This window comes from Myotis davidii, unplaced genomic scaffold (assembly GCF_000327345.1).
Source record: "Myotis davidii unplaced genomic scaffold, ASM32734v1 scaffold1036, whole genome shotgun sequence".
In the NCBI taxonomy this organism is placed as follows: Eukaryota; Metazoa; Chordata; class Mammalia; order Chiroptera; family Vespertilionidae; genus Myotis; species Myotis davidii.
This window is the reverse complement of record NW_006287260.1, coordinates 819,952-847,048: the sequence shown is the minus strand read 5'-3', so window position 1 is coordinate 847,048 and position 27,097 is coordinate 819,952. Positions and strand designations below refer to the sequence as shown.

The window sequence follows — 27,097 nt, the reverse complement described above, 5'->3', positions numbered from 1 at the left end:
CCTGTCCCCCGGCTGCCACAATCCAGGGGGACCCCCTGCTAGTACCGACCTTGGCTGTCCTGGGGCCTGTGGGCTGAGGGTAGCTCCTGTGTTGAGCGTCTTCCCCCTGGTGGTCAGTGCATGTCATAGCTACCAGTCATTCCATGTTAAGTTGATTTGCATATTAGGCTTTTATTATATAGGATATATATATATATATATTTTAAGACCAGGGCAGCTCTCAAGTCAGTAACTAGCCAAAGAAGATAAAATGATATTGTGGACCTTACATCTTTTTAAATGAATTGAGACTAGTTGCTTTAGGGCAACTCCAGATTTTGGTACAAGATCATCTTGCTGTGGAAACTTGAAGTGATACCATAGTATCTGACTTCCTTGTAGCTGTTCATCCCATCTGCCCAATTACTGGTTCACGGTCCTGGAAATGCCGATTCCCTCTGTGTGGGGCTCAGGCTCCCATACTGCATGCAGTTCATGAACATGAGCACTTCTAGAATATAAAGTGATTTCTCGTAGGTCAATTTTTTTAAAAAAAACATTTTCTCCTGCACCAGTTTTGAATCTGCATTTCCAGGACATGAACAAGTAATTGGACAGATGGGATGAATGGCTACTGGGGAGTCAGATAGCTGCGCACACCAGCAAGCGATACTGTGGAATCACTCAGGTTTCCACAGCAAAATGAAGTCCTTGAAGGGCAGTAATGATTTTTTTAAGTAGCTCTTAATTTACTTTTTAAAATTATAATTATTTTCCCCAATTTTGTTGATATAATTAACCTATAACATTATGTAAGTTTATGGTGTAGAATGTGATGATTTGATATATTTATATGTTTCAAAATGATCATCACAATAGGGTTAGTTAAACGTCCATCACTTCATATAATTACCATTTCTTTTTTGTGGTGAGAACGTTTAAGTTCTAATAACTTAACTTTCAAGAATGTAATACAGTGTTGTCAGTTATGGTCAGCATGCAGTATATTAGATCCTCAGAATTTACCCATCTTTTTTTAAAAAAAAATATTTTATTGATTTTTTACAGAGGGGAAGGGTGAAGGATAGAGAGTTAGAAACATCGACGAGAGAGAAACATTGATCAGCTGCCTCCTGCACACCCCTCACTGGGGATGTGCCTGCAACCCAGGTACATGCCCTTGACCAGAATTGAACCTGGGATCCTTGAGTCCGCAGGCTGATGCTCTATCCACTGAGCCAAACCGGTTAGAGCAGAATTTACCCATCTTATATCTGAAAGTTTATATGCTTTGACTTACATCTCACCATATCCCCCACCCTTTAGCCCTTGGCAACCACCATTTTACTTGCTGTTTCTGTGAGTTCAACTTTTTAAAATTCAACCTGTTAGGGCTATGACTGTGTTGTTCTTTATCTGGCTTACTTCATTTAGCATAATGCCCTCAGAATACATCCATATTGTCACAACGGTATGCTTTCCTTCTCTCTCATGGCTGAACAATATTCCTCTGTATGTGTGCATGTGTATCATATCTTCTCTATCTATTTAGCCATGGACACTTCAAGGCTTGGCTGTTGTGAATAACGCTACAATGAACATGGGAGTGCAGATATCTTCCGAGATAGTGATTTTGTTTACTTTGAGTTTATATACAAAAGTGGGATTGCTGGTAGTTCTATTTAATTTTTTAAGGGACCTCCATGCTCTTTTTTCTTTTTGTAATCCTCACCTGATATTTTTTCCATTGACTTTTAGAGAGAGTGAAAGGAAAGGCATGGGGAGAGAGAAACATCGATGTGAGAGAGACACATCAATTGGTTGCCTCCTGCATGCACCCTGATCACTGCCGGGAACCTGCAACCAAGGTCTGTGTCCTTGACCAGAATCAAACCCGGAACCCTTTAGTCCTTGGGCTGATGCTCTCTCCAATGAGCCAAACCGGCTAGGGTAAAAATTGAATTCTTTAGATAAAAATTCAGACCCTTCCCCAAAAAAGATGTTCTTGGGACATTAGCTATCATCCTCTGTTATCTAATAAAATGATTACTTTAGCATAGGTGATTGACAGAATAAATTACACCACAACATGCCTGGATTTGATTTTCTTTTCCCAGGACTGACCAATTGCATTAGTGACTTGCTCTGCCAAAAACAAAATAAGCAAACTGGATTATACAATAGCTAAGTATTTTGTAGCTTGGAGGTGGTTTTTTTGGCATTTCCTTTACTAGAAAATAAATTACTCAGTATTATATCAAACTGCAGTCACACTGTGTTTTTATACATTGAATATTCAAATAATAGGAAGGGTAACCTGTTACACCAGGAAATAGGGCTTTTTTAAATTAAATCAAACTAGTAGAATCTAGTCAGAAGCTAATCTTTTTAACAAAGGGAATAAATAAAACCTCACCTTTGGAACGTTGCTTTAGACTTCTTTTTGAATGTTTTTGAAAGTCTACTAATCTTTTTTTTATCTAATTCAGTTTGTATATGGACTACCTCTGTGTTTTGAGAGATTGTAGTGTCAAAGCATGGGGAGCATTAAACCAATGAAGCAGGATCTGTTGGTAAGTTATTTTGAGGAAACAATGTTATTATTAACAAGATTAAATGTAGTATTAAAGATGAAGAGTAGAATAGGATATTTTCTAATAGTACAGGTTTTTAAGAGAACTAGGAGGGGAACATTTAGAAAAGACAGGTAATTATTTGCAAATCTGCCTAGGTGATATGAAATGGTCTGTAATTCTTTCATTCTCTGGTTTGTTGTTAAAATTTCCACCTCCTTTTTCTTGATGTTTGTCTTTTTTAGATTGTCAAAAGAGTGGGGAATAGTGAGGAAACACCGATGATCGGAGATAAAGTTTATGTCCATTACAATGGAAAATTGGCAAATGGGAAGAAGTTTGATTCCAGTCATGATAGAAATGAACCATTTGTCTTTAATCTTGGCAAAGGTAAGAGGGTATTTTTGAGTTTTGTTTTGCTTATATTTTTTGCTATTTATGTTATATAGGAGCTAGTGGGTCCTATCTTTGCCAGAAGTTAAAGATTTTTTTTAATCCTCACCCAAGAATGCTTTTTTAAAAAAATGTGTTCTTATTGATTTCAGAGAGAGGAAGGTAGAGGGAGACAGAGAGATAGAAACATCAATGATGAGAGAGAATCATTGATAGGCTGCCTTCTGCTCGTCCCCCAGTGAGTATTGAGCCTGCAATCCGGGCATGTGCCCTCACCAGGAATTGAACCATGATCTCCTGGTTCATGGGTCGATGCTCAACCACTGAGCCACACCAGCTGGGCTCAGATTTTTTTTATTGATTTTAGAGATAGAGCAGTGGTTCTCAACATTCCTAATTCCGCAACCCTTTAATACAGTTCCTTATGTTGTGGTGACCCCCAACCATAAAATTCTTTTCGTTGCTACTTCATCACTGTAACTTTGCTACTGTTATGAATCGTCATGTAAATATCTGATATGCAGGATGTATTTTCATTGTTACAGATTGAACATAATTAAAGCATAGTGAGTAATCACAAAAACAACATGTAATTATATATGTGTTTTCCCATGGTCTTAGGCGACCCCTGTGAAAGAGTCATTCGACCCCCAAAGGGGTCGCGACCCACAGGTTGAGAACCGCTGAGATGCAGGGCGAAAGATAAACATCAATGTGAGAGAGAAACACTGATCAGTTGTCTCCTGCACCCTCCCCATCTGGGGGTCAAAACTGAGCCTTTTGGTGTACAGGATGATGCTCAACCAACTGAGCCACTTGGCCAGTACACAAAAGTAAAGATACTTTAAAGTATTTCTCAGATTACGGTCCCTGGATCCTTGGGCATTCTTGAGATCATTTTAGGAGATCTGTAATGTCAAAATTATTTTCATAATAATACTAAGATGTTATTTATCTTTTTACTCTGGAGCCAACGTACACCAGCAGTCATATATCCTTTACTGCCCTCATTTACTGTTTAAGTTAGAAAAAAAGGGAAGCCAGTTTCACTTAAGAATGTCCTTGATATAGTGTAAAAAATACTAATTTTATTCAGTCCTAATCCCCGAGTTTCACATTGTCTTGCTGTTTTGTGATAAAGAGAAGCACACACAAAGCACACTCTTCACCACGTTCGTGGCTCTGAAGGAAACACACCTGTGCACTGGCTTTAGTGGAGAGCTGTACTAGCTGCTTTTTTTTTTTTCATGAAACATCATTTTTATTAGAAAGGGCAAAAAGTATGATTATTCAGACTTGATTATTCAGTAGTGTGCAGATATTTTCTTGAAAATGAGTGAGGTAACCTGTCACTTCGAGAACAGCTGACAATATTTGTTACCATTGAATTTTCAAGTGAAGGTTACAGTTTGGACATTAGTATCTGCCACTTTGAGCTTGACAGCTTCTCAAAGCCTAAAAGATTTCTGATGAGGTCAGTGGGTGTTAATGTGTGTGATTTAAAAACTACTATATGATGAAATCTGTTAGCATTTGGAAAATCTGTGTAACTCAGTGAACAAGCATTTTTCCCAATGACCAGTGCAACTTATAAAGTTACACATGAGTAACAGATTCAGTGTGCACGCTAGACCAATGGATTTACTGTAGTATAAGGTAAAAAGTTCATTGATATGTTTTCAGGTTCTACATTGCAACTAAAGTTTATGAAGCTACCATTTGTCTAGTTTTGATGTAGTAATAGATGATTACATTTCATAATAGCCTGAAAAGGGTATTAGAATACGCTTACCTTTTTCAACTATCTATCTTTGTGAGTTTGGATATTTTTGCCATGCACATCAATCAAAATTGCAACAGACAAATATAAATAAGGTTTGAGAATCTGGTTGTCTTTTTTATTTTTTTAAATATATTTTTATTGGTTTCAGAGAGGAAGGGAGAGGAAAAGAGAAAAACATCAAGGATGAGAGAGAATCATTGATCAGCTGTCTCTTGCACACCCCACACTGGGAATCAAGCCTGCAACCTGGGCATGTGCCCTGACCAGGAATTGAACTGTGACCTCCCAGTTCATAGGTCAATGCTCAATCACTGAGCCACACCAGCTGTGCCCAGTTGAAGTCAGACATATTTTACATTTGTAAAATCACAAAACGATGTCATTGTCCTTACTAACTTTTTTTTGTTTTGGAAAATATAATATTTTCACAAAAATAAGTATATTAACATAATGAGGTTATTTTTAAATTAATTGTATATAATTATTTTTGTTTTTAATATTGTAACTATCTATAGATATATAAGTAAATTTTGGGGGTCCTCAATTTTTAAGATGTCAAGGGGTCCTGAGAATAAAACAGATTAATAACCACTGTTTTCCCCAACTCAGTGTCTACTATAATTTCTTTCTTTTTCTGCCTCTACAACTTAGTTGAATTGTTAACTAAGTAGTGATCTGGGAAAGGAAGCAACAAGTAAGGAGCTAAGAAGTTAAACTCTTCCTGCCTTTCTGCCACTCTGTCTTCCCAGTACTTGTAGATGTTTGTTTGTCATGGTGCCTTCTGCTTTCTGTCCATCTGTCCTCTTTCCAGGCTCTCATGCTGGCTGTGCCACTGCCTGCTTCTCCTCTGGGTCCTTCATGACGTAACAGCTCATGTGAGAATGATCTTGTATGTTAATAAGATAGCAGCACCTGGCTGGTGTGCTCAATGGTTGAGCATTGTCCCATGCACTGAAAGAGTGCCGGTTCGATTCCCATTTGGGGCACATGCCCAGGTTACCAGTTTGGTCCCCAGGAGGCAGCCAATCAGAGTTTCTTTCTTCTCACGTCAGTTTTTCTCTCCCTTTCCCTTCCTCTCTCTCTAAAATCAGTAACAACATGTTTCTTTTAAAAAAAAAAAGCATAGCAATTAAGATTATTTTTCTTGATGTAGCAGATAATAATGGCAGTTAAATTAGAATTCTTTTCATTTTGTTGATTTAGGGATGTGAAGCTTAAGGGCCATCAGTATGGCTCTGACATTGTTTAATTTAGATGATCTCAGAGTAAATGGCCATGGCAGACCTCTTTGTTCCCACTGCCCCAATTCTTACTCTAACCTTTGAATTTATGTGTGGAAGAAGTTGATAGATTTAAGGTAAGTCTTCTCCTGGCAGTTATCTTTGCAAGTAGACTTAAGACTTGCTGAGAATTTATACTGCCATCTTCTCTACCCAGATATTCTCAGTAAATCACTCTATGATGAAGAAGGCTTTTATGTTTCCTATAATTTTGAGCAGAGAGAAGAGAGATAACTTTCAGTGACATGGCTCCTGCAGCATAACTATTTAGAGACAGCGTCGTCTCATGGGGAGAGCATCCAGCTGGGTGTTGGGCAGCCAGGGTTCCTCTCTTCGCTCTTCATTCTGGTACGTTAACATGAATAAGCCACCTAGCCTTCTTTCCTGATCCTATAAAATGTAGAAGAGCTTTAAGATTAATCCTGAGCCTACGATTCCATTTTTGTACTTTCTGCAAAGAATACAGGAATATCCCTGACCAGTTTGGCTCAGTGGACTGAAGAGTCCCAGGTTCGATTCCGGTCAAGGGCATGTCATGCACCTTGGTTGCGGGCACATCCCCAATAGGGGGTATGCAGGAAGCAGCTGATGGATGTTTCTCTCTCATGGATGTTTCTAACTCTTTATCCCTCTCTCTTCCTCTCTGTAAAAATCAATAGAATATATATTTTTTAAAAAGGATACAGGAATAAAAACTGTTAATGACTAAAACCAACCCAATTACAGAGCCTTTAGAAGCTCCCTTAAAGTGATAATTAGAAATATGATAATAGAGCAATATACTTTGGTAAAACTTCTGTAACATATTGTGTTCAGTTACCTTTATAAAACAAGAAACATTGGTTAGATAATGTTATATTTATATGCTATAGCAGTAGCTACTTCATCAAAATGAAGACAAATGATATAAATGGATTATAGCTTACATATTGTATATTGAACTCTCTTGATCCCTTATATTGTACTTACTCTCCCAAGGAAATAAATAGAAGTAAATAGTTGAATGGGAAGTCATAAAGTTGTTAATTTTATTGTGACTTCAGTATTTAAAATAGAATTGTAAGAGCTTATTCATAAAAACATGCAAAATACAGGGTGGGGCAAAAGTAGGCTTACAGATATTCATATGGAAAATAATACAGTAATTAATAAATAATAATACAAGAATAAACTTTGTATTTGTGTGCTCACAATTGTAAACCTACTTTAGCCCTACACTGTATACTTGCAAAATATTGCAGATCAGAAGTTGGTAATACGTCCTGGAAATACTTCAAAAAAAGTACAGCAAGCGTGAATCAGGTGTATTTTTAATTATCTGAAACTCTTTAGTGATTAGCCTCATATTTAAATATTTATTAACTTTTGTATTTTATTTTTTAAAATATACTTTTATTGATTTCAGAGAGGAAGGGAGAGAGAGATAGAAACATCAATGATGACAGAGAACCACTGACCAGCTGCCTCCCGCACGCCCCCCACTGGGGATCGAGCCCACAAACCAGGCATATGCCCTTGACTGGAATCGAACCTGCGACCCTTCAGTCTGCAGGCCGACGCTCTATCCACTGAGCCAAGCCGGCTAGGGCTAACTTTTATATTTTAAAGGAAAACTTTTTACAATTAAAATATTTCTACTCCCATATAAAAAAGTATTTTTTCTGTATAATACTGTACAGATTTCATCCTGTAGTTTAAGTATGCTTATATTTCAAATGCAAACATACATTTAAAAATTATATAATCAATCATTTTAATCAAGGATGCAAAGACCATTGAATGGGAAAAGGACAATTTTTTTTTTTCAACAAACGATGTTTTCCCAAACTGGATATTCACATGCAAAAAAATGAAGTTGGACCCTAACTTTATACTATCTACAAAAATTAACTCAAAATTGGTCAAAGTTCTAAATATTGTAAGACCTAAAACTTATGTTTTCTTAGAAGAGACCTTAGAGGAAAAGTTTCATGATAGTGGATTTTGCAGTGATTTCCAGCTGTGACACCAGAAGTAGCACAGGCAACAAAAGTAAAAAATACATACATTATACTACATCAAAATTTAAAACTTCTGTGCATCCAAGGATACAATAACAGAGTTATAAGACAACGTATAGGATGGGAGAAAATACATGCAAATAAGGGGTTAATATCTGCAGTACATAAAGACCTATAATTCAACAACCGAAACACCCCAAATAACCTGAGTATAAAAGGGAATGGACTTAGGTATTTTTCCAACAAAGATATATAAATGACCTATAAGAATATGAAAAGATGCTCAATATCAACTAATCATTATGAAAATGAAAAGGAAAATCACAGTGAGATAATCACCTCACATCAATCAGGATGGCTACTGTAAAAAACAAAACAGCCTAGCCGGTTTGGCTCAGTGGATAGAGTATCAACCTGCGGACTGAGGTTCGATTCTGGTCAAGGGCACATGCCCAGGTTGTGGGCTTGATCCCCAGTGGGGAGCATGCAGGAGACAGCTAATCAATGATTCTCTCTCATCACTGATGTTTCTATCTTTCCCTTTCCGTCCTCTTTCTCCCTTCCTCTTTGAAATCAATAAAAATATGTTTTAAAAAATGTTGTCAAGGTTGTGGAGAAATTGAAATCCTTGTGCACTGTAAACTGGTGCAGTCACTAAGGAAAATGTTCCTCAAAAAATTAAAAATAGAACTACCATATACCCCAGCAATTTCGCTTCTGGATATGTACCCGAAATAACTGAGTGTCTCAAAGAGGTATTTATGCACTCACGTTCATAGCAGCATTATTCATTACAACCAAAAAGTGGAAGCAGCACAAGTGTTTACCTACAGGCAGTGGATAAACAAAATGTCTCATACATGCAATGGAATATCATTCATCCTTTAAAAATGGAAATTCTGACACGTGACAATACTGATGAAACTTGAGGACATTGACTAGGTGAAAAAAAGACATGGTCCTTCCCCCTTTTTTTAAATCTACTTTTTTTTATGTTTCCTACTCTTTGTTAAAGTTTTCACTGAGTTCATTGAGCATCCTTATAACTAATGTTTTGAATTCTGCATCTGGTGGATTGCTTGTCTCCATTTTTCTGGAGTTTTGTTCTGCTCTTTCATTTGGGACATCTTTCTTTTTCCCCCTCATTTTGGCTGCCTCTCTTTGTTTCTGTGTATTAGCTAGAGCTGCGCTGTCTTTTGGTCTTGGTAGGCTGGCCTTAAGTAGTAGGTGTCCTGTAGAGCCTCACTGGTCACCTAAGCTGGGTGTTCTGAGTGTGCCTCCCCCTCATGTGGACTGTGTGCACCCTCCTGTTTTAGTTGAGCCTTAATTGCTATTGGCATATCAATAAGAGGGATTTACCCCCAGGCTGAGCACTTCAAGGACTGGCCTTCACCACCATGAAGGGGCCACCCCACGGTGCAGGGGCAACACCACGGACCAGGATTCACTTCATCGGGACTCTGGTGCCTGAGCCTAATTGTACCTCAGCCACAATTTCCACTGGTTTTCACAGTCAGAAGTCATAGGGACTTCTCTTCCCACACTGTAACCTTGGGCTGGAGAGCCTGGTGTGGGGCTGGGACTCCTTGCTCCTCAGTGGGGACCTCTGCAGACAAGATTTCCCTTGTAATTTTTATCCACCACATGTGGGTGTGGGATCAGCCCGTTCAGTGTCTCCACCCCTCCTAACAGTCTTTTTTTTTTTTACAGAGAGGAAGGGAGAGAGATAGAGAGTTAGAAACATCGATGAGAGAGAAACATCGATCAGCTGCCTCCTGCACACCCCCCACCGGGGATGTGCCCGCAACCCAGGCACATGCCCTTGACCGGAATCGAACCTGGGACCCTTCAGTCTGCAAGCCGACGCTCTATCCACTGAGCTAAACCGGTTTCGGCCCTCCTAACAGTCTTGATGTGACTTCCTTTATATATCCTTAGTTGTAGGACTTCTATTCAGCTAGATTTCAGGTAGTTCTGAATGATGGTGGTTCTGTAGTTTAGTTATAATGTTGATGTGGTTGTGGGTGGATTCAAGGACTGCATACATTTCCCTATTCCACCATCTTGACTGGAAGCCCCAAGATAAAGAATCTTAAAAAGTTCTGCTTTGGCCCAGTAATTCTACTTCTAGGGAATGAATTTAAGGAAATGTTGTAGAAGCTTGCTTAACAAGCTCCAGATTAACTGATGCTCTTTATTTGTTGGTAAATATCCTAAGTGATACTGTTGGTTTTCTGTTCTGTGGTCCCACACTCTGCTTTAGCCAGTTGACCGGCCTGGTCAGTGCCTCCAGCAGCAGACCACTAGGAACACAGCTGTGGCTGAACAAGCTGAGCTCATCATGCATTGTAGGAAGGGAGTGTGCACACTCTGGGGCGTCTCAGTAAAAGTATTCATAGGACTTACATGATTTGGGTTTGTATTAGGTAATTTGGGGAAGGGTGTGAGGAAGAGGGGCTTTACTTTGGATTGGATATTATTAGACTGTGAGGCAATTCTTTGCTTATCTTAATAAATCTTTCTGGGAGGGCTGACAAGCGGGAGATGAAAGCTACACCTGCCAGGGAGTAGCAGTCACATGTTAGCCAGGAGAGGGGGATGTTTGGTGTTCTGTAGGTTGCACAGTGACCTTGTTTTTGTCCATATTCAGACAGAATTTTAAAGTGTTTCTTGTTTTGTCTCCCTTTCTCATGGTCTCAGAGTGACCTTGTCTGATGTTGATATTTTGTGAGATTGTTTATGTCCAGCAGGAGAGTAACATGGCCTCGTTGTGTGTCCCAAGCCAGCATCAGACATCTCTGAGGCCTAGCTGTGTCAAGCAGTTTCCAGATATTCAGGGCTGGTTTTTCTGTTTCAGACTGTTGATAAGAATCAGTTGAAACCTGTTTATATCTATTGTACTTTATGTAATTATATAATTTTATTAGATAGCATGTAAAACATTGAAGTTAGTATAAAAAATGAATACTATGAAGACTAAGTTGAACATTTTTGGAAAGACTTAGGTGAATTGCTAACAGCATTTTTTTAAAATGGCTATTGAATTAGGGGTAGATAAATAGCGAAATAGAGGCCATTGAGAATATGTTTTTTATCAGAAGGATTCTGCATACTGATTGCTGATGTGTCTTCTGGTTCTTATTCCACTTCAAAGAAACCCACATTGTAAATTACAAATGGAATACCATGTGTAATTTATCTAGTAAAGACGATGTGGAACTCTTATCTTTGGAGCCACACTCAGAGACAAGGCCTTGGGCTTCTAACACAAGGTTAGTGCATTAATGTACTTTAATATGTTTTAAGTTTAAAAATGTTTGAGGTATGTGTTCTTTTTTTTTAAATATTTTATTAATTTTTTACAGAGAGGAAGGGAGAGAGATAGAAAGTTAGAAACATCGATGAGAGAGAAACATCGATCAGCTGCCTCCTGCACATCTCCTACTGGGGATGTGCCTGCAACCCAGGTACATGCCCTTGACCGGAATCGAACCTGGGACCCTTCAGTCTGCAAGCCGACGCTCTATCCACTGAGCCAAACCGGTTTCGGCTATGTGTTCTTTTTTTATGACTCTTTATTTAAAGCAACGTCTTAAATTAACCTACCCTTTTGACTTCTGGTCAAGCATAAGTCTTTAGATAGATACCTGACATCATCCATGAGAGTATAAAAGCTCACTGTCACTTTAAAAGCATCAAGTGGAACATATAAAAGCAGACCAGGCAGTACCCAAAGAATGTCAAGACACAGGCTTTAATACTGACTCAGGTTAGTGAGTTTGCATTTTCTTTCCTAGAAGCCATGGAGTAAGAGTGCTGTGTCTCCTATGTAGGGAACACTTTGCAGAAGAAATAGGATCCAGGACTATCAGCAGACTTTTTGAGCATCACACCTTACCTTCTCACTAAAGGTTGTGACTCGAGTGGGTCCAACCTTCTCTGCCAGCTAGTGTTTCTTTCTTCTGATGACTTTTTCTGCAACTAAGTGGAAACAGAAGTGTTTGTGGCATGATACACTAATAATTTATTTAATTAATAATACAGCCCTAGCTGGTTTGGCTTAGTGGATAGAACATCAGCCTGCGGACCAAAGGGCCCTGGGTTCAATTCCGGTCAAGGGTACATGCCTGGTTGTGGCTTGATCCCCATTAGGGGTGTGCAGGAGGTGGCCAATCAATGATTCTCTCTCATCATTGATGTTTCTATCTCTCTCTCCCTCTCCTTTCCTCCCTGAAATCAATAAAAATATATTTAAAAATAATAATAATACAGATGTGAAGATGACATCATAGGTAAATGCTATGCTCGCTTTCTCATTCAACCACATCAAAATTACAACAAAACTACAGAGCAACCATCATTGAAAACCACCTGAAACCTGGCTGAATAGAAATCTTACAGCTGAGAATATAAAGAGTGAAGCCACATTGAGACTAGGAGAGGTGGAGACACTGAACAAGCTTGGCCCACACCCACATGAGGCAGTTAAAAACCAGGAGGGAACTCTCAGCTGGGGAGGTCGTCCCCTCTGAGGAGCAAGGAGCCTCCGCCCTGGGTTTTCGGTGCTGGGGAGAGAAGTCCCAGTGACTTCCGGCTGTGAAAACGAGCGGGGATTGTGACTGAGGGAGACAAAAAGCTGCTGGAGACCAGTGCACAGGCTTACTTGGGCTCCCTTGCTCTGAGCTCCAGAATTGAGGCAGCAATGCGAAAGGTGCCAGGGACATACAGGGAGGAACTGAATCGTCTGGCCTTGAGGCAAGGGCTAGAGCTGGGGGGCAGCTTTCTGCTAGACAGAAGTACTGGCAGAAGTCATTATTCCTTTGCAGAGTCCCCCTGCAGGCACAGTGGGGCACTATATGTTGAGTCTCAAAATACCTAATACTGTTTGCCCTCGCCTGGTGATTCTCTGAGACCCCACCCCACTCAACATTCAGGCCCACCCAAGCTGGTTCCAGTGGCTTTTCCATACTAGCGGGCTTTCCCAAAACCTGTCAAAGGTTCACAAACCCCATACAGCAGCTTCTGGCCTCCGTGTGCCCCGTATTCCTTGCTAAGCAGACCCAAGCCTGGCACTAGTGCAGCTGGACTTAGTTCACAGCTTAGCCTCTCCCAGGCACCTCCAAGCCCAGCACAAGTAGCAGCCATCTGCAGATAACTTTGGAGCGCATACAAGTGCCCCAGGGCATAGGCAGTGACTGACCTTGACCTGTACCTCCCAAGAGGTCCCAGAATCAGCACACACAGTGGCCAGCTTTATACCACACCAGAGCACAACCCAACCACCTCCACAGTGACATACCAAAGGGCTGACTCGGCAAGCATCAGAGCCCTGCTAAAGCGAATGCTGCTCTGCAGCTCCTCTGCTATAATCAGGGTTACTCCTCACAGCCAGTCAGCCTGGGGGTCAATCCCTCCTTGTTGAGCCAACAGTGATCAAGGCTCAACTACAATAGGAGGGCACAACAAGGATATACCTGGAGCACCCAGCTCAGGTGACTAAGGAGACTGCACCACTGGACCCCATGTGGCACGTGCTACTAAGACCAGGAGATACAGCAGCTCACCCAAAAGGGAAACAAATTCAGGGAGGCTGTCAAAGTGAAGAGACAAACATGTTCCAAGTGAAAAAAACGGGACAAACCTCCATAAAAGAACTGAACGGGAGAGAAGCAATTCACCAGATGTGCAGTTCAAAATATTGAGTATAAGGATGCTCATTGAACTCAGTGAGAACTTTAACAAAGAGATAGGAAACATAAAAGAGGAGATAGCACCCTGGCCTGTGTGGCTCAGTTTTTTGGGACATCATCCTGTCCACCGAATGGTTGCTGGTTCTATTTCTGGTCAGGGCACATGCCCAGTTGTGGGCTCAATCCCCAGTAGGGGGTGTGCAGGAGGCAGCTGATGGACGATGTTTCTCTCTATACCTCTCTTTTCTTCTCTTTCTAAAAAGCAATAAAAATATTTTTTTAAAGAAAAGGTCCATTTATATGTTGCCTACAAGAGACTTACTTCAGCCCAAAAGACATACTTATACTGGAAGTAAAGGGATGGAAAAATATATTTCATGAAAATGAAAACAAAACAAAAAATGTGGGGTAGCAATGCTTATACCAGATAAAATAGACTTTAAAACATACAAAGGCTATATATCAAGAGACAAAGAATAACCCAGCAATTAATTCCACTTCTGGCTATTTCCCAAAACACTAATTTGAAAAGACATATGCATCCCTATGTTCATTGCAACCTTACTTAAATATCTAAAATATGGAAGCAAACTAAATATCCATCGATAGATGAATGGATAAAGAGATGGTACATATATGTAATGGAATTTTACTCAGCCATAAGAAAAGAATGAAATCTTTCCATCTGTAACATGGATGGACCTAGAAAGTATTATGTTAAAAGAGAAAGACAGATGCCATATGATTTCACACATATAAGTGGAACTTTAAAAACAAAATGGCCGAAGCCGGTTTGGCTCAGTGGATAGAGCGTCTGCCTGCGGACTGAAGGGTCCCGGGTTCGATTCCGGTCAAGGGCATGAATATATTTAAAAATAAATAAATAAATAAAAACAAAATGAGTGAACAAACAAGAGAGAAACAAACTCTTAGATACAGAGAACATTTTGATGGTTGCCAGATGGAAGACAGGTTTGGGGAGATGGGTGAAAAGGAGGCAAGGTTAGAGTTCGGATTAGGGTTGCCAGCTATAAAAACAGTTTCAGGGATGTAAAGTATAGCATAAGGAACATAGTTAATAATATAATAGCTATGTATGGTGTCTGATAGGTATGAGACTTATCGGGGATCACTTTTTAAGTTTATATAAATGTTTAATCAGCCCGGTTGGCGTAGCTCAATGGTTGAGCATCAACCTATGAACCAGGAGGTCACAGTTCAATTCTCTGTCAGGGCCCATGTTGGGGTTGTGGGCTTGATCCCCAATGGGGGACATGCAGGAGGCAGCCAGTCAGTGATTCTCATCATTGATGTTTCTCTCTCTCTTGCCCTCTCTCTTCCTCTTTGAAATCAATTAAAAATATATTTTAAATGTCTAATCTCTAAGTTGTACACATGAGACTAGTCCAGCCGAGGGCAAACTACGGCCCACGGGCCGGATCCAGCCCGTTTGAAATGAATAAAACTAAAAAAGAAAAAGACCATACCCTTTTATGTAATGATGTTTACTTTGAATTTATATTAGTTCACACAAACACTCCATCCATGCTTTTGTTCCGGCCCTCCGGTCCAGTTTAAGAACCCATTGTGGCCCTCAAGTCAAAAAGTTTGCCCACCCCTGGACTACTCTATGTCAACTACAACTGAAAAATTAAAACATTTTAAAAATTAATTAACCTACTCATCATAGTCTTGATTGTGTCAGGTAAGAATGTTTACCAATGCAAAAAAAGTCATGTGAAGATTTAGGTCAAAAATGGTTCACTAAAACTTTATAATAGTAAAAAATAAATAAATACAAACAACCTATATGTTTATTAGTGTGAGTGATGAAATTATGGTATACCCAAAAGGTAAAATAGTATCTAGTTATTAAAAATCATGTTTTCATGAACTAGCAATCAAAATAGAGACATACTCATAGATAAAGAACAGGCTGACAGCTCTGGGCGGTAGGGTGTGGGGAGGCAGGGGACATGGAGGGATTGAGCAACAAAGGAGAAAATAAAAGAGAACTCATGGACATGGGGAGCAGTGTGGTGACTGGGGAGGGTGGAGGTGGAAGAGAATATAGGAGGATAAATGGTGATGGAAAAAAATAAAATTTTAAAAAATAAAGAAAAGTGTTTTTTTATGTTATCATTTTTTGTTTTTTGTTAATCCTCAACAGGATATTTTTCCTTTTTTTTTTTTTTTAAGAGAAAAAGTTGAAGGGAGGGGGAGAGAGAAAAAAATTGATGTGAGAGAGACACATTGATTGGTTGCCTCATACACACACTCTGACTGGGGCCAGGATCTAACCTGCAGCCTAGGTATATGCCCTTGACTGGGAATTGAACCTGAATCCCTTTGGTGTGCTGGCCAACGTTGTAACCACTGTGCAACACCAGCTCATATAATATGAAATATAAGGAGCAAACTACAAAACCAAATAAACTATGACCAGGATTTTAAGAATGTAAAAATGTATTGCCTGGCCAGTGTGGTTCTGTGTGGTTGAGCCAGGAGGTCACGGTTCAATTCCCAGTCAGGGCACATGCCTAGGTTATGGGCTTGATCCCTAGTGTGGGGCATGCAGGAGGCAGTCAGTCAATGATTCTCTCTCATCATTGATGTTTCTATCTCCCTCTCCCTTTCTCTCTCTCAAATCAATAAAGACATTTAAAAAAATATTTACTATGCAAAGTCTACATATACAGGGTGGGCAAAAGTGGGTTTACAATTGTTTGTATGGAAATAATGCAATAAGTAATAATAATATAAGAATAGGCTTTGTTTTGCATGCTCAAAACTGCAAACCCGCTCTTGCCCCACCCTGTATAATTTGAAGGAAATAAACCAAGAAATTGACAGTTTACCCTAGATGCTGAGATTTCAGAGGTTTTTTATTGTATTCTTTATGTTTTTTTGTACTTTCCATGAGTTCTATAATGAGTATGTGTGTGTTTTTTATATCAGGGAAATGCTTCTTATGAAAAGAGTCCCAGTGTTGGCCATTTTAGAAACATACCTGTGTCCATATCCTTCTGGCTCTTTCCTCCGTGTTTTATTCAGTACAAGAAGTTGTAATGTTCTCAGATGAGAAGGAAAGTAAAGGCACAGGCATGACTAATTTAGCTTGGGGCCCCTGTGGGTTAAATTGACAGGTTGTTTCCAGCCTTAAGGCCTAGCATTCATACCATCTATGAGTTAAGCTTTTGCTGATACACCAACCCTCCCCCCGAGGCAAATGCGCCTTTTTTATACACTGTTTCAGTGTTTACCACACTTTGTTTTTAAAAGGAGAAGAAAAAAACAGTACAATAACCTTTCTCTTCCACTGGCCACACGACACTGCATGTCCTTCAGAAGGAAGAAGGGAATGGCCATCTTTGTATTAGTGCCTGGAGAGACCTTCGCTCCTCAGTAATTAGCTGTCTTGAACAAATGTCCAGTAGAACCCCCACAATATAAAGGTTTTCTGAAGGACTGTGTAAGGTATTTGTCTTAAAATACCAATTCATAGTTTCAAAAAGGTGTTCTCAATGGCCCACACTGAGACATAATAGTCTTTGAAAAGCATCAGTGACAGGAAAGCAACCTTTACATTGCTTTTGATGGTTTGGGCTGTTTTCAGAGTAGAACCACGTGTGTACGTATAAATTGATGTAGCCATTTTAGAAGGGCAGTTGAGCAATATCTGTCAAATTGAAAATACATAGAACCTTTGTACTTCTGGGCATTTACTCTCCAAATAAACGTGCACAAAGTAGGCAAACACATATGGACAAATGTCCTTATCAGAGTACTGCTGGTCCTGTGTTTCCCGATAGGAGAATGCCTGGAGTACTGCAGTCACTGAGAACAAGGTTGGTCTGTTTGTATTCACGACAGTGGTAATGATGTTACCCTTTATTAAGTGCACATTATATGCACTTTGCCATGCATTTGACATATTTGATAATTCTTGTAATAGCTTTATGGCAGGTATTACTATTATTATGGCAGGTATTAGCATCTATTATTATTTTGCAGATGAGGAAAATGAGGCACAGAAATTAAATAACTTGCACAAGTAAGGGGCAGACTTGGTATTGAGATCCAAGCAGTCTGAAGCTCAAGCAGGTTGCACTTGGCCCTCTGACATACATATCCTCCTTTCTGTTGAAAGAGAAAGATCAAGACACAGTGGTCCTTGCCTTACGCAGGTTTGCCTCACACTTTCTTCAGTGGAGGGAAGCATTGCACGGTCACAGGAACGGGCTGGGCCAGGCTGTGATATTTTGTAGGTTAGGTGCATTACATGCATTTCGACATATTTTCAGCTTTGAATGGGTTTATCCATATGTAACCCCATCGTAAGTCAAGGAGCATCTATTAAATATTAAATAAAAAAGCAGTTCAAAACTTAAAGTATAGTATGCTGTCATTTGTGTTTTTAATTTTCATAAAAGCAACAGCACATAGTGGAAGGATACAAAATTAACATAATGCCTCTTACAAGGAGGAAGTGGATGACCTCTATTTCTTACATGTGTTTTAGTAATAGGCATATATTATATAAATTTTTAACTAAAATAAGTGTATCTGGTATTTTGAAAAGTTACAATGCATACTGAAAACTAAGCTGAAGTCATGAGTCTCGAATGCTTTATCCCTTCCCTTTTACATACCTTAGTATAGGGTTTCCCTTATTCTAATACCCTACCACCGCTCTCAGTTCAAGATATCAGCTCTCTTCAGAAATCACTTCCTCTGGGGTTCATTGTTTACCTGACCCCACTTCAAATATTTAAGTTTTTTATTGACATAGCACCTTAATTTTGTATTTTATTCCTTTACCTACATTTTTCTATTGTTTCCTAAAGGATTTGAGATTGCTTATTTTAAGATATGATTCTATAACCTAGTATAGTTCTATAGTTGAGCAGTAAGATTATCTTTTAGTGTCCTAGAATTAGGCAAAAAACCTGAATTTTGTAATTGTGATTTGACAAAAGGACACATACCATCTTGTTTTTCTTAAAAAAACAAAACAAAAAACAAACAACAACAAAAAAACCACAGTTTTTTCCCCTCATACTAAATTTGAACAAAATGTCTGTTCCATAGGCTCTTTTATGCAATTTCTTCTTTTCTGGTTGTTTTTGATATTTTATTGATTTTTTTACAGAGAGGAAGGGAGAGGGATAGAGAGTTAGAAACATCGATGAGAGAGAAACATCGATCAGCTGCCTCCTGCACACCCCCTACTAGGGATGTGCATGCAACCAAGGTACATGCCCTTTATCGGAATCAAATTTGGGACCCTTCAGTCCCCAGGTCGACGCTCTATCCAGTGAGCCAAACCGGCTAGGGCTTTTTCTGGTTGTTTTTGTGTGTTGTTTTTCTCTACCCAACTAAATTATAAGCTTCCTTAGGACAAATTCAATTTTCTTTCTTTTTAAAAATATCATTGGTTGATTTTGAGAGAAATATCATTTTATTCCACTTATTTATGCATTCATTGGTTGTGTCTTATATGTGCCCTATCTGGGAATGGAACCTACAGTCTTGGTATATCAGGACAATACTCTTAACCAACTGAGATAGTCGAACCTGGGACCCTTCAGTCTGCAGGCTGATGCTCTATCCACTGAGCCAAACCGGTTTCGGCTCAAAGACTTAACTTTTGAGCAGTTGGGAAATTGATACTTTTGTCCTCCTCATGAGGGTATCTTCTGGTAGCCTTAAAAATAAAAATCACACCCGGCCGGCCTGGCTCAGTGGTTGAGCGTCACCCCATGAACCAGGAGATCACAGTTCAATTCCTGGTTAGGGCACATGCCCTGGGTTTTGGGCTCCATCCCCAGTGTGGGACGTGGTGGAGGCAGCCAATCAATGATTCTCGCATCATGGATATTTCTCTCGCTCTCTCGCTCTCTCTCTCTCTCTTCCCCTCCCCCTTCTCCCCCTCCCTCTCCCTCTCTCTCCCTCTCTGAAGTCAATAAAACTAAAAATTTTTTTAAATAAATTTATTTCTCAGTGTGTAGCTTTTACTGAGTTCTTTTGTAACCCTTCCTACCTACCTGAGTATGTAGTGTAAAGAACTGGAAATTTGTTACAACTTTTGTGTTAATGACAGTTACTTTTTAAAATATGTAAAAAAATATTTAGCTTTTGTTAAAAAGGAGAGACAACTGGTCCAAAATGAAGTCACTTGTGCTAAGCCTCACATCAGCAAACCAACTTAATACCTCACATAATTGCAGTTTCAACCCCTCACTTTTTTCTTTCTCTTAGGCCAAGTTATCAGGGCATGGGACATTGGAGTGGCTACCATGAAGAAAGGAGAGGTGTGTCATATACTGTGCAAACCAGAATATGCATATGGCTCCACTGGCAGTGTCCCCAAAATTCCCTCGAATGCAACTCTCTTTTTTGAGGCAAGTATGTGTGTGATGCTGCCTTGTTAGCATCTGCTCAGCTATCGTGCTGGTTCTAAAGCAGCAGGCAGTAGAACGAGGAGCTGAGCTTGCGATTGAGAATGAGATCCAATTTATTTCTTTTGGAGCTTGACTTTTTGAATTGTTTCCCACAAATCCAAGGGGTGTGTGCCAGTGCTTTCTTAGAAATGTGTCTCTGGCACAAAAAGATCATATCCAAATAAACAAGCGACCAGGCTTAGCAATAAAGGTGCTGGTCAGTAGTGTGAGTATGACGTACTAAAATTGACCAGAAGACAGGATGGAAATGTGGGAAATAAATGTTGACATGTGCCTAAATCAAGTTTTTGGTTTTTGTATTTACTTAGTTTAATCCTTACTCGAAGATAAGGCTTTTACTCTCTCTAAAAATCAAATTTTTTTCCATTGATTTTTAGAGAAAGTGAAAAGGAGGGATGGAAGTAGGGGGAGAAAGAAAGACACATCGATGTCAGAAATGCACATCGATTAGTTGCCACCACCAGGGCCGGGGATCAAACCTGCAACCCAGGTATGTGCCCTTGATTAGGAATCAAACTTGTGACACTTCAAGGCGCAGGCTGATGCCCTAACCAATGAGCACACTAGCAAGGGCCTAAATCAAATTCTAAGGCATTTTCATATTACAAGGTTTATAAATGTAACATCTCATTAGACACAGTAGGGGTGATAACATGTTATTGATTGTGTGTTGAGTTACACGCATTTGACTAAACTTGATTTTAAAATTGAGGGGGGAAATAAATGTCTGAAACAGTGTAAATAGGTAAAATACACCCTTAAGTGGTTACAGGCCTGGTTTCATAAGATTTATTCTTACATTTTAGGAAGAGGATTCCATGAATCTGGGATGGAAAAGTGGTGGTGTCTCAAGTCAGACAAAATGGTTTTCGGCCAGCACTTTGTAGTTCTGGCTTTTTGCCCATCAGGCATTTTTCCTAGTATTTCCTGTCTGTCTTTACTCTGCTCCCCACAGGATGTGGTCCCAGACATTATCATTACATGAAGGTTCTTTCCAGATATTGAAAAGTGCAATGTTCTTGTTTTCCCACTCTTCCAATAACTAAGATGCATAGATAAATATAAACAGTTTTATTTTTGTAAAATGAAAGAATTGGTTGCCCTTCCCTTTAAGTATATTAAATTAGCTTTGTTTGATCTTTTCTCAGCCAAATTTCTTTCTTCTTTCTAGATTGAGCTCCTTGATTTCAAAGGAGAGGATTTATTTGAAGATGGAGGCATTATCCGAAGAATCAAACGGAAAGGAGAAGGCTATTCAAACCCAAACGAGGGAGCCACAGTAGAAAGTAAGCAGATGTGAGAGCAAAATAGTCCTTAACAGTTGGGTTCCATTTATGTGGGTGAAATGGAGATTTCTTTTTAAAACTTTGTTTATAGAAATAAATATAGTGAATATATATATATCAACAATAGTTTAAATTTGACATTTGTTTAATAATGCTTCCATTCAGTAAATATTTACTTAACATGTATATACCAGGTACTATTCCAGACTCCACAAACTCACAAAATGAAAAAAGAATATCCCACCCATCAGGGAATTCTTACTCTGTGGACTCCTTGGTGTGCTAACAACTGTATTAGTTGCCATATATGTTTATTTACATGTTCCTCACAATAACCTTGTACAGTAAGATTTATTATCCTAAGAAAAGTAAGAAGTTTTCTAAATTGCTGGTACGGAGTTACTAAACAGAGTAATAGATTATAATGCCCTTCAGGCCTTTCCAACCCATGTCCCTGGCTGTCATCAAGGTAAACAGTTCATCATTTAAGTTTGATCAGAATTGGATGAGAGTGTTCATTCTATTCTACATCAGGAGACCCGGGTTCAAGGTCTGCTTTGCCATTTATTGAGTGACCTGAGACTATTCTATTTTTTCATTTGCCAAGTTGAGAGTGAGGATACTACTGAGGTCTTGAATGACTGGTCATTCTTCCTCCCAGAGCACATTGTGTACACCATTGTGTACTGCTCATCAGTTAACACTGCAACCAGCATTTGCCCATTTCCTCAGTACACAGTGAGTGCTTGACTAGAAGCTTCTTCATCCTTTTGTTTCCAGCATCACCGACAGAGCCTTACTCAGAAAATGCATTTTGCATGCATTTTGGAAAGATGCCATTTATTGAACTGAAGTACTTCAAAAAGAAGTGTGAGAAAACAGGACTACTTCTATTAAGAAAAAAAATCAAATCGCTAAACAAGGATGGCAACATGAACTATTATAAAAGTTCCATTTGAAAATAAAGCGTTCATTTAAAACTGTAAACTAGAATAGTTTATTTTCAAATATTACTTTGGATCCATATTTCATTTTTATGAGTCTGGCAAATTAATCCAAATTAGTTGTTCTAAAATTGGAAATAGTAAAAATAGTATTACTGTACTATTGCAATTGAAGTGTTTAGATAGCTCTCATTCACAATAAGATTTAGACTAAATGAAGAAGAGCTCAGATGCATGTTGGAGAAATCCCTAGATCAGGAGTCAGGAGATAGGATTCTGGCTTCAGCTGGCTGGCTTCTCCTCCTTGCCTCTCTGAGCTTCAGCTGCCTTCCTATACAGTGATGCAGGTAGACCTCTTGGTTCCTATGGTCCCACTCGCCCTAAACATTATTTGATAAAATTCTAAATGTTTATAAGTTATAGGAATGGTAGAAAATCATTTTCAGTATATTAACAATCACTATTCCAGTGTGATTTTTCTTACCTCAATTAAGATGACCATCTTGTAATTTTTATTCAGTGCTGTCCTTTTTCCATTTTAAAATAGTCACCGTGTTCTAAAGTATTCTAATTGACATTGTTATGATGACTGTTAGTCATGGCACTTTAGTTTAATTGCCAGTAGTGACTACATTGTTACTTTTAAGCTTTGCTTTCACAGAAAATCCAGTCTGACTGACCTAAGGCTCTAAATAGCCACCAGCTCCTCGTCTCCCAACTCCTGGTCTCTCCCATCTTCTTCTTTGTTAAATTCAGTGCTTGTGGCTGGCACATGGAGGTGCTGGCTGGATGTGGCTCTCTTGCCTGGTGCCTCGCAGTGCTTTCAACCACATTCACATGCAAAGAATGCAGACAATGGGCAGTAATTTTCAAATGTGAAAATTTCAAGAGTGGTTTTCAGGATTCAGATTGTTGGGGTACCCTTTCCTCTCACCTCCTTTTCCTCTCCAAATCCCACTGAAGTGAGAGAGGAGGAATTATTGCAAAAAAAAAAAAAAAAGAGGAAGAAATCCACATTAGTTAGTGCTGGAATCCAGGAAGAATACAAGAAGTGAATCAGAAATTATGAAAATTCTGGAATATGTAAACTAGATGAAACTGGACTGATGGAAACTAGGGTTGGGAAACTCAACCCAAAACAGGTGTAGAGAAGACCTCTGTAGAGGTACATGCCGTTCTCAACAGGCTTGGGCAGAACTCCAAGCCCACAGGCAGCTGGTGTGAGGGAGCCGAAGCAGGCTATGGGGCAATCCTCAGGGTTGTTATAAAACAATATGGAACAGCTGGGCCAGTAAACCTCTAATGGAGAAGTTCTTTGGCTGAATTTAGAATTACCTGGGGAGCTTTTAAAATTCTGATGCCCAAGCTTCAGCCCAGACCAGTTAAACAAAAGATTCAAACCCCAAAGGATGGAACTCCTCAGGCACAAGCGTGTGTGTGTGTGTGTGTGTGTGTGTGTGTGTGTGTGTGTGTGTGTTGTTGTTGTTGTTGTTGTTTGGGGGTGGTTGTTTTTGTTTGTTCGTTTGTTTGTTTTTAACTCCCCTAGTGATTATAGTTTGCAGCCAAGGATTGAGAATTCCTACTCTAGGGTCTTTTGCTCCCAGGCTGAAGCCAGTAAGGCCATATTAAAATAAAATTAATGCTAGATACTAGTAAGAATAGCATGTAGAACTTACACATCCACCCAAAAGGGAGTAGGGAAGTAGAGGAACAAGAAAAATGGTATAAATCTAGCAAAAGTAATAAAAGAAAAATAACAAAATTTATATAGAAAACCTAAAATAAGATGGTAGGAATAAAACAAATCATCAGTGATTACAAAAAATAGGGATAGGATTCTCATAAGGTTAAAATGAGAACAAAATTTAACTCTCTAGTCTTTGTAAATAAAACACCAAAAACAAAATAGCACCAAAAATTGAAAATAGAGGAATGATTTTATGTGCCTATCTTGAGACCTGATAAGAGCTATGAGTTCTTTTTTAGTTTGGTTTTTCACATACTTTTCAAGTATCAATGTCCTGCCAAATTTTGTCCAGTAGGAGAGAGAAAACTCTTGAAACCATTTTATTTTATGTTTTCACAAAATAATGTACTGTGACACTTGGTCTAAACTGGACAGTATTTATTCTTTCAAATATTTTGGATTTATATAGCTCCTTCTAAAAAAAGGTATCTTTAAGTCTTAAGGTAGAGTAAAATCTTAGTAGAGAATAGTCTTTTTTTTGTTACTAAAAAATCCAGCCAATGGATCATTTACTTTAGAATAATATTAAAAGACAAAAGCTCCATATAAGTAAAGAATTTAAATAGCTCTTGGAATTTATTAAAAATAGGAGTACTAACTAATGTATCAAAAAGGAAAATTCCTATAAATGAGTGAAAATTACTACCATTTTCCCTACTGTTCTGTTTTCAGATTAATCATTAAAAAGATATTTTCTTTGTGGCCCTGAACTGTGTATTGGGCACAGTGAGAAGCATAAGACATTGCCTTTGCCTACTTTTAAGTTTTATTCACAATTTAACAGCTTTCTCTGTGGAGCCATTAACTCAGCGGTTCTCAACCTGTGGGTCGCGACCCTTTCATAGGGGTCGCCTTAGACCATCGGAAAACACATATATAATTACATATTGTTTTTGTGATTAATCACTATGCTTTAATTATGTTCAATTTGTAACAATGAAATTAGGGGTCACCACAACATGAGGAACTGTAGTAAAGGGTCGCAGCATTAGGAAGGTTGAGAACCACTGCATTAACTGGTTTCCTTTACCAACTTCTAAAGTATGTTTTATCTGGTATAATTTGCCACTAATTGCAGCTAACATTATTTGAGCTTATATTTGTGTATTCATATGTGACAGTGTTTTCAGACAGTAGATACCCCAACATATGAATGAATGCCAGGTATTGGGCTAGAAGCTTTATTCAGTATTTAATTGAATCCTCACAACAATTATGAGTTAGCTAATATCCTTTCCCCATGCTATGCATGAAGAAACTGAGTCAGACAGTTTAAATGAACTTGCCCAAAGCCACAGTTGTTAAATGGCAAATCAGGTCTGATTAAAGTGCTAACCTGTGTAGAGTGGTGAGGATTTGTGTTAGTGTAGAATGTATTGCTATGAGTATGCTTCCTGTTTAGACTGAGATATATGTCATCTGTATAAATGTTATTCTATTCAAGTAGCCAGCTTCCAAGCCTGCTGTCAGTTAGGACCTGTCCCTCAGTTTCATAAGCAATTTTGCAGAGGCATTTGTTCATCTCGAATAGTACGAAATGGTGCAGGGGAAGAAGGGAGGCAGTTTGCCCCCCAGTTGACCACCATGCCTGGTGGGAACAGTTTCTCTTCTAATCAGTGATTAAATATGCTCTCCTAACTCTAGAAATCCATCTCTGCTTCCTCATTTGCCTTTTCACAGGGTTGTTAAGGTCCCCTTGTCTCTTGGATGCTCTTGCTCTATTAGGCAGGAGACACGGGCAGAGAGAAGCTCATTTGGCATGAATTAGGCAGCAGAGAAAAAAACCTTGGCAAGTGGGAGTAACCTGCCACAACCTGGTTTTCTCTGGCCAAATGACCGATCTTGTCTAGTAGTAATGCTATTACAACATTCCCATTTAGATCCCCATGACCCAGTAATTGTTTTGGGAATGAGTGCAAAGCTATCAGACACCAACAACTATAATTAGAAAAGGGAAAACAGACACTCACCAGAGCTGCGTCTTTAGGCTGGAGCGTTTACAGCATTTTATTTTTGGGTTGTGGAGCCTTTCTCACTTTTGCTTCCTAAAATACAAATTATACAGTTTTTGCATTCCAGTTTTTGTTACTACAGTACACACACACACACACACACACACACACACACACACACACGGTTTAATCAGAGTACAAATTGCTGTCAGCACATTGAGTTCATGTGCCAGCCACATTCAGAACAGGGTGTTCTGTGCTCTTCAAAACAAAATTGCTCCAGGGCAGTCAGAGAACAATAAGTCAGAGCTCCAGCTTAAGTGATGTTTTGCAGCAGACGGGCTCACTTGATGTGGTTACAGCTCGTACTGCATAGCTAAACTTGAGTAATTTGGTTTGGTTTGACTTTTGGGGGATTGGAGGACCTTCCCCCCTCCTCCACCCTCCTTTAAGTTGCATAGACTTTAAGACAAAAGAAAATGTTGTCCCTTTTTAACTTGTGTATTTCTTCCCTACCAAAAAAATCCTAAGTAGAAGCATCCTGTATGTACTTTTCTTCTCTTTAGGCACGTCATAGATCGTTTACTTCCCATAAATTATACTGGTTGGAATTAGCAACAGACCTCCTGAGCCCTAGGGTCTGAGCTCCCAGTGAGTCATGGTGGTTATTATTAAATATTTATTAAGTGAGTATTTGCATTAAGAAATACAAGGTCAGAAGCAACCACAGGTCCTCCACAGCCAGAGCTGCCAGAGTAGTCCTTAGTAGCAATTGTTGAGACAATTTAAAAAATAGTTACTGGCTCTGTAGGAGATAGGCATGTCTACCTCTGTCACCACAAAGGGGGCCCCTACTATAGCCATAGGCACACATTTGTGTGGCTGCTGTGGCTCGGAGGTGGTGTGTGAGTCTGTGTCCACACCAGTGTTCCAAGTTTAGAAGCCAGTTAAGGAGCCACAGCCTTTGCTACTTGTAGATGTAAAGAATCAATGGGCTATATTCTCT

General features: G+C 39.2%; 1 protein-coding gene and 1 long non-coding RNA gene across 11 annotated transcripts in view; one reads left to right on the top strand and one right to left on the bottom strand.

The window, feature by feature from the left end:
• FKBP5 (FK506 binding protein 5) overlaps positions 1-27,097 on the top strand; it is a 116,500-nt gene that overhangs the window by 56,694 nt on the left and 32,709 nt on the right. For 7 of the 10 annotated variants that reach the window (XM_015560855.1, XM_015560857.1, XM_015560856.1 and 4 more), the window contains 3 exons: positions 2,798-2,942; positions 19,960-20,102; positions 21,334-21,448. In XM_015560855.1, the coding sequence (XP_015416341.1) occupies positions 2,798-2,942; positions 19,960-20,102; positions 21,334-21,448 (403 nt within the window). Of the gene's footprint in view, positions 1-2,797; positions 2,943-6,227; positions 6,357-11,106; positions 11,281-19,959; positions 20,103-21,333; positions 21,449-27,097 lie in introns of those variants that run through there. The other 3 variants (XM_015560859.1, XM_006759024.2, XM_015560860.1) reach the window with 3 other exon arrangements.
• Positions 219-27,097, bottom strand: LOC107182348. Its single transcript, XR_001513072.1, has 3 exons — positions 26,110-27,097; positions 11,907-11,989; positions 219-490 (listed from the first exon to the last, which is right to left on the bottom strand). It is a non-coding gene; the product is annotated as an uncharacterized LOC107182348 (long non-coding RNA).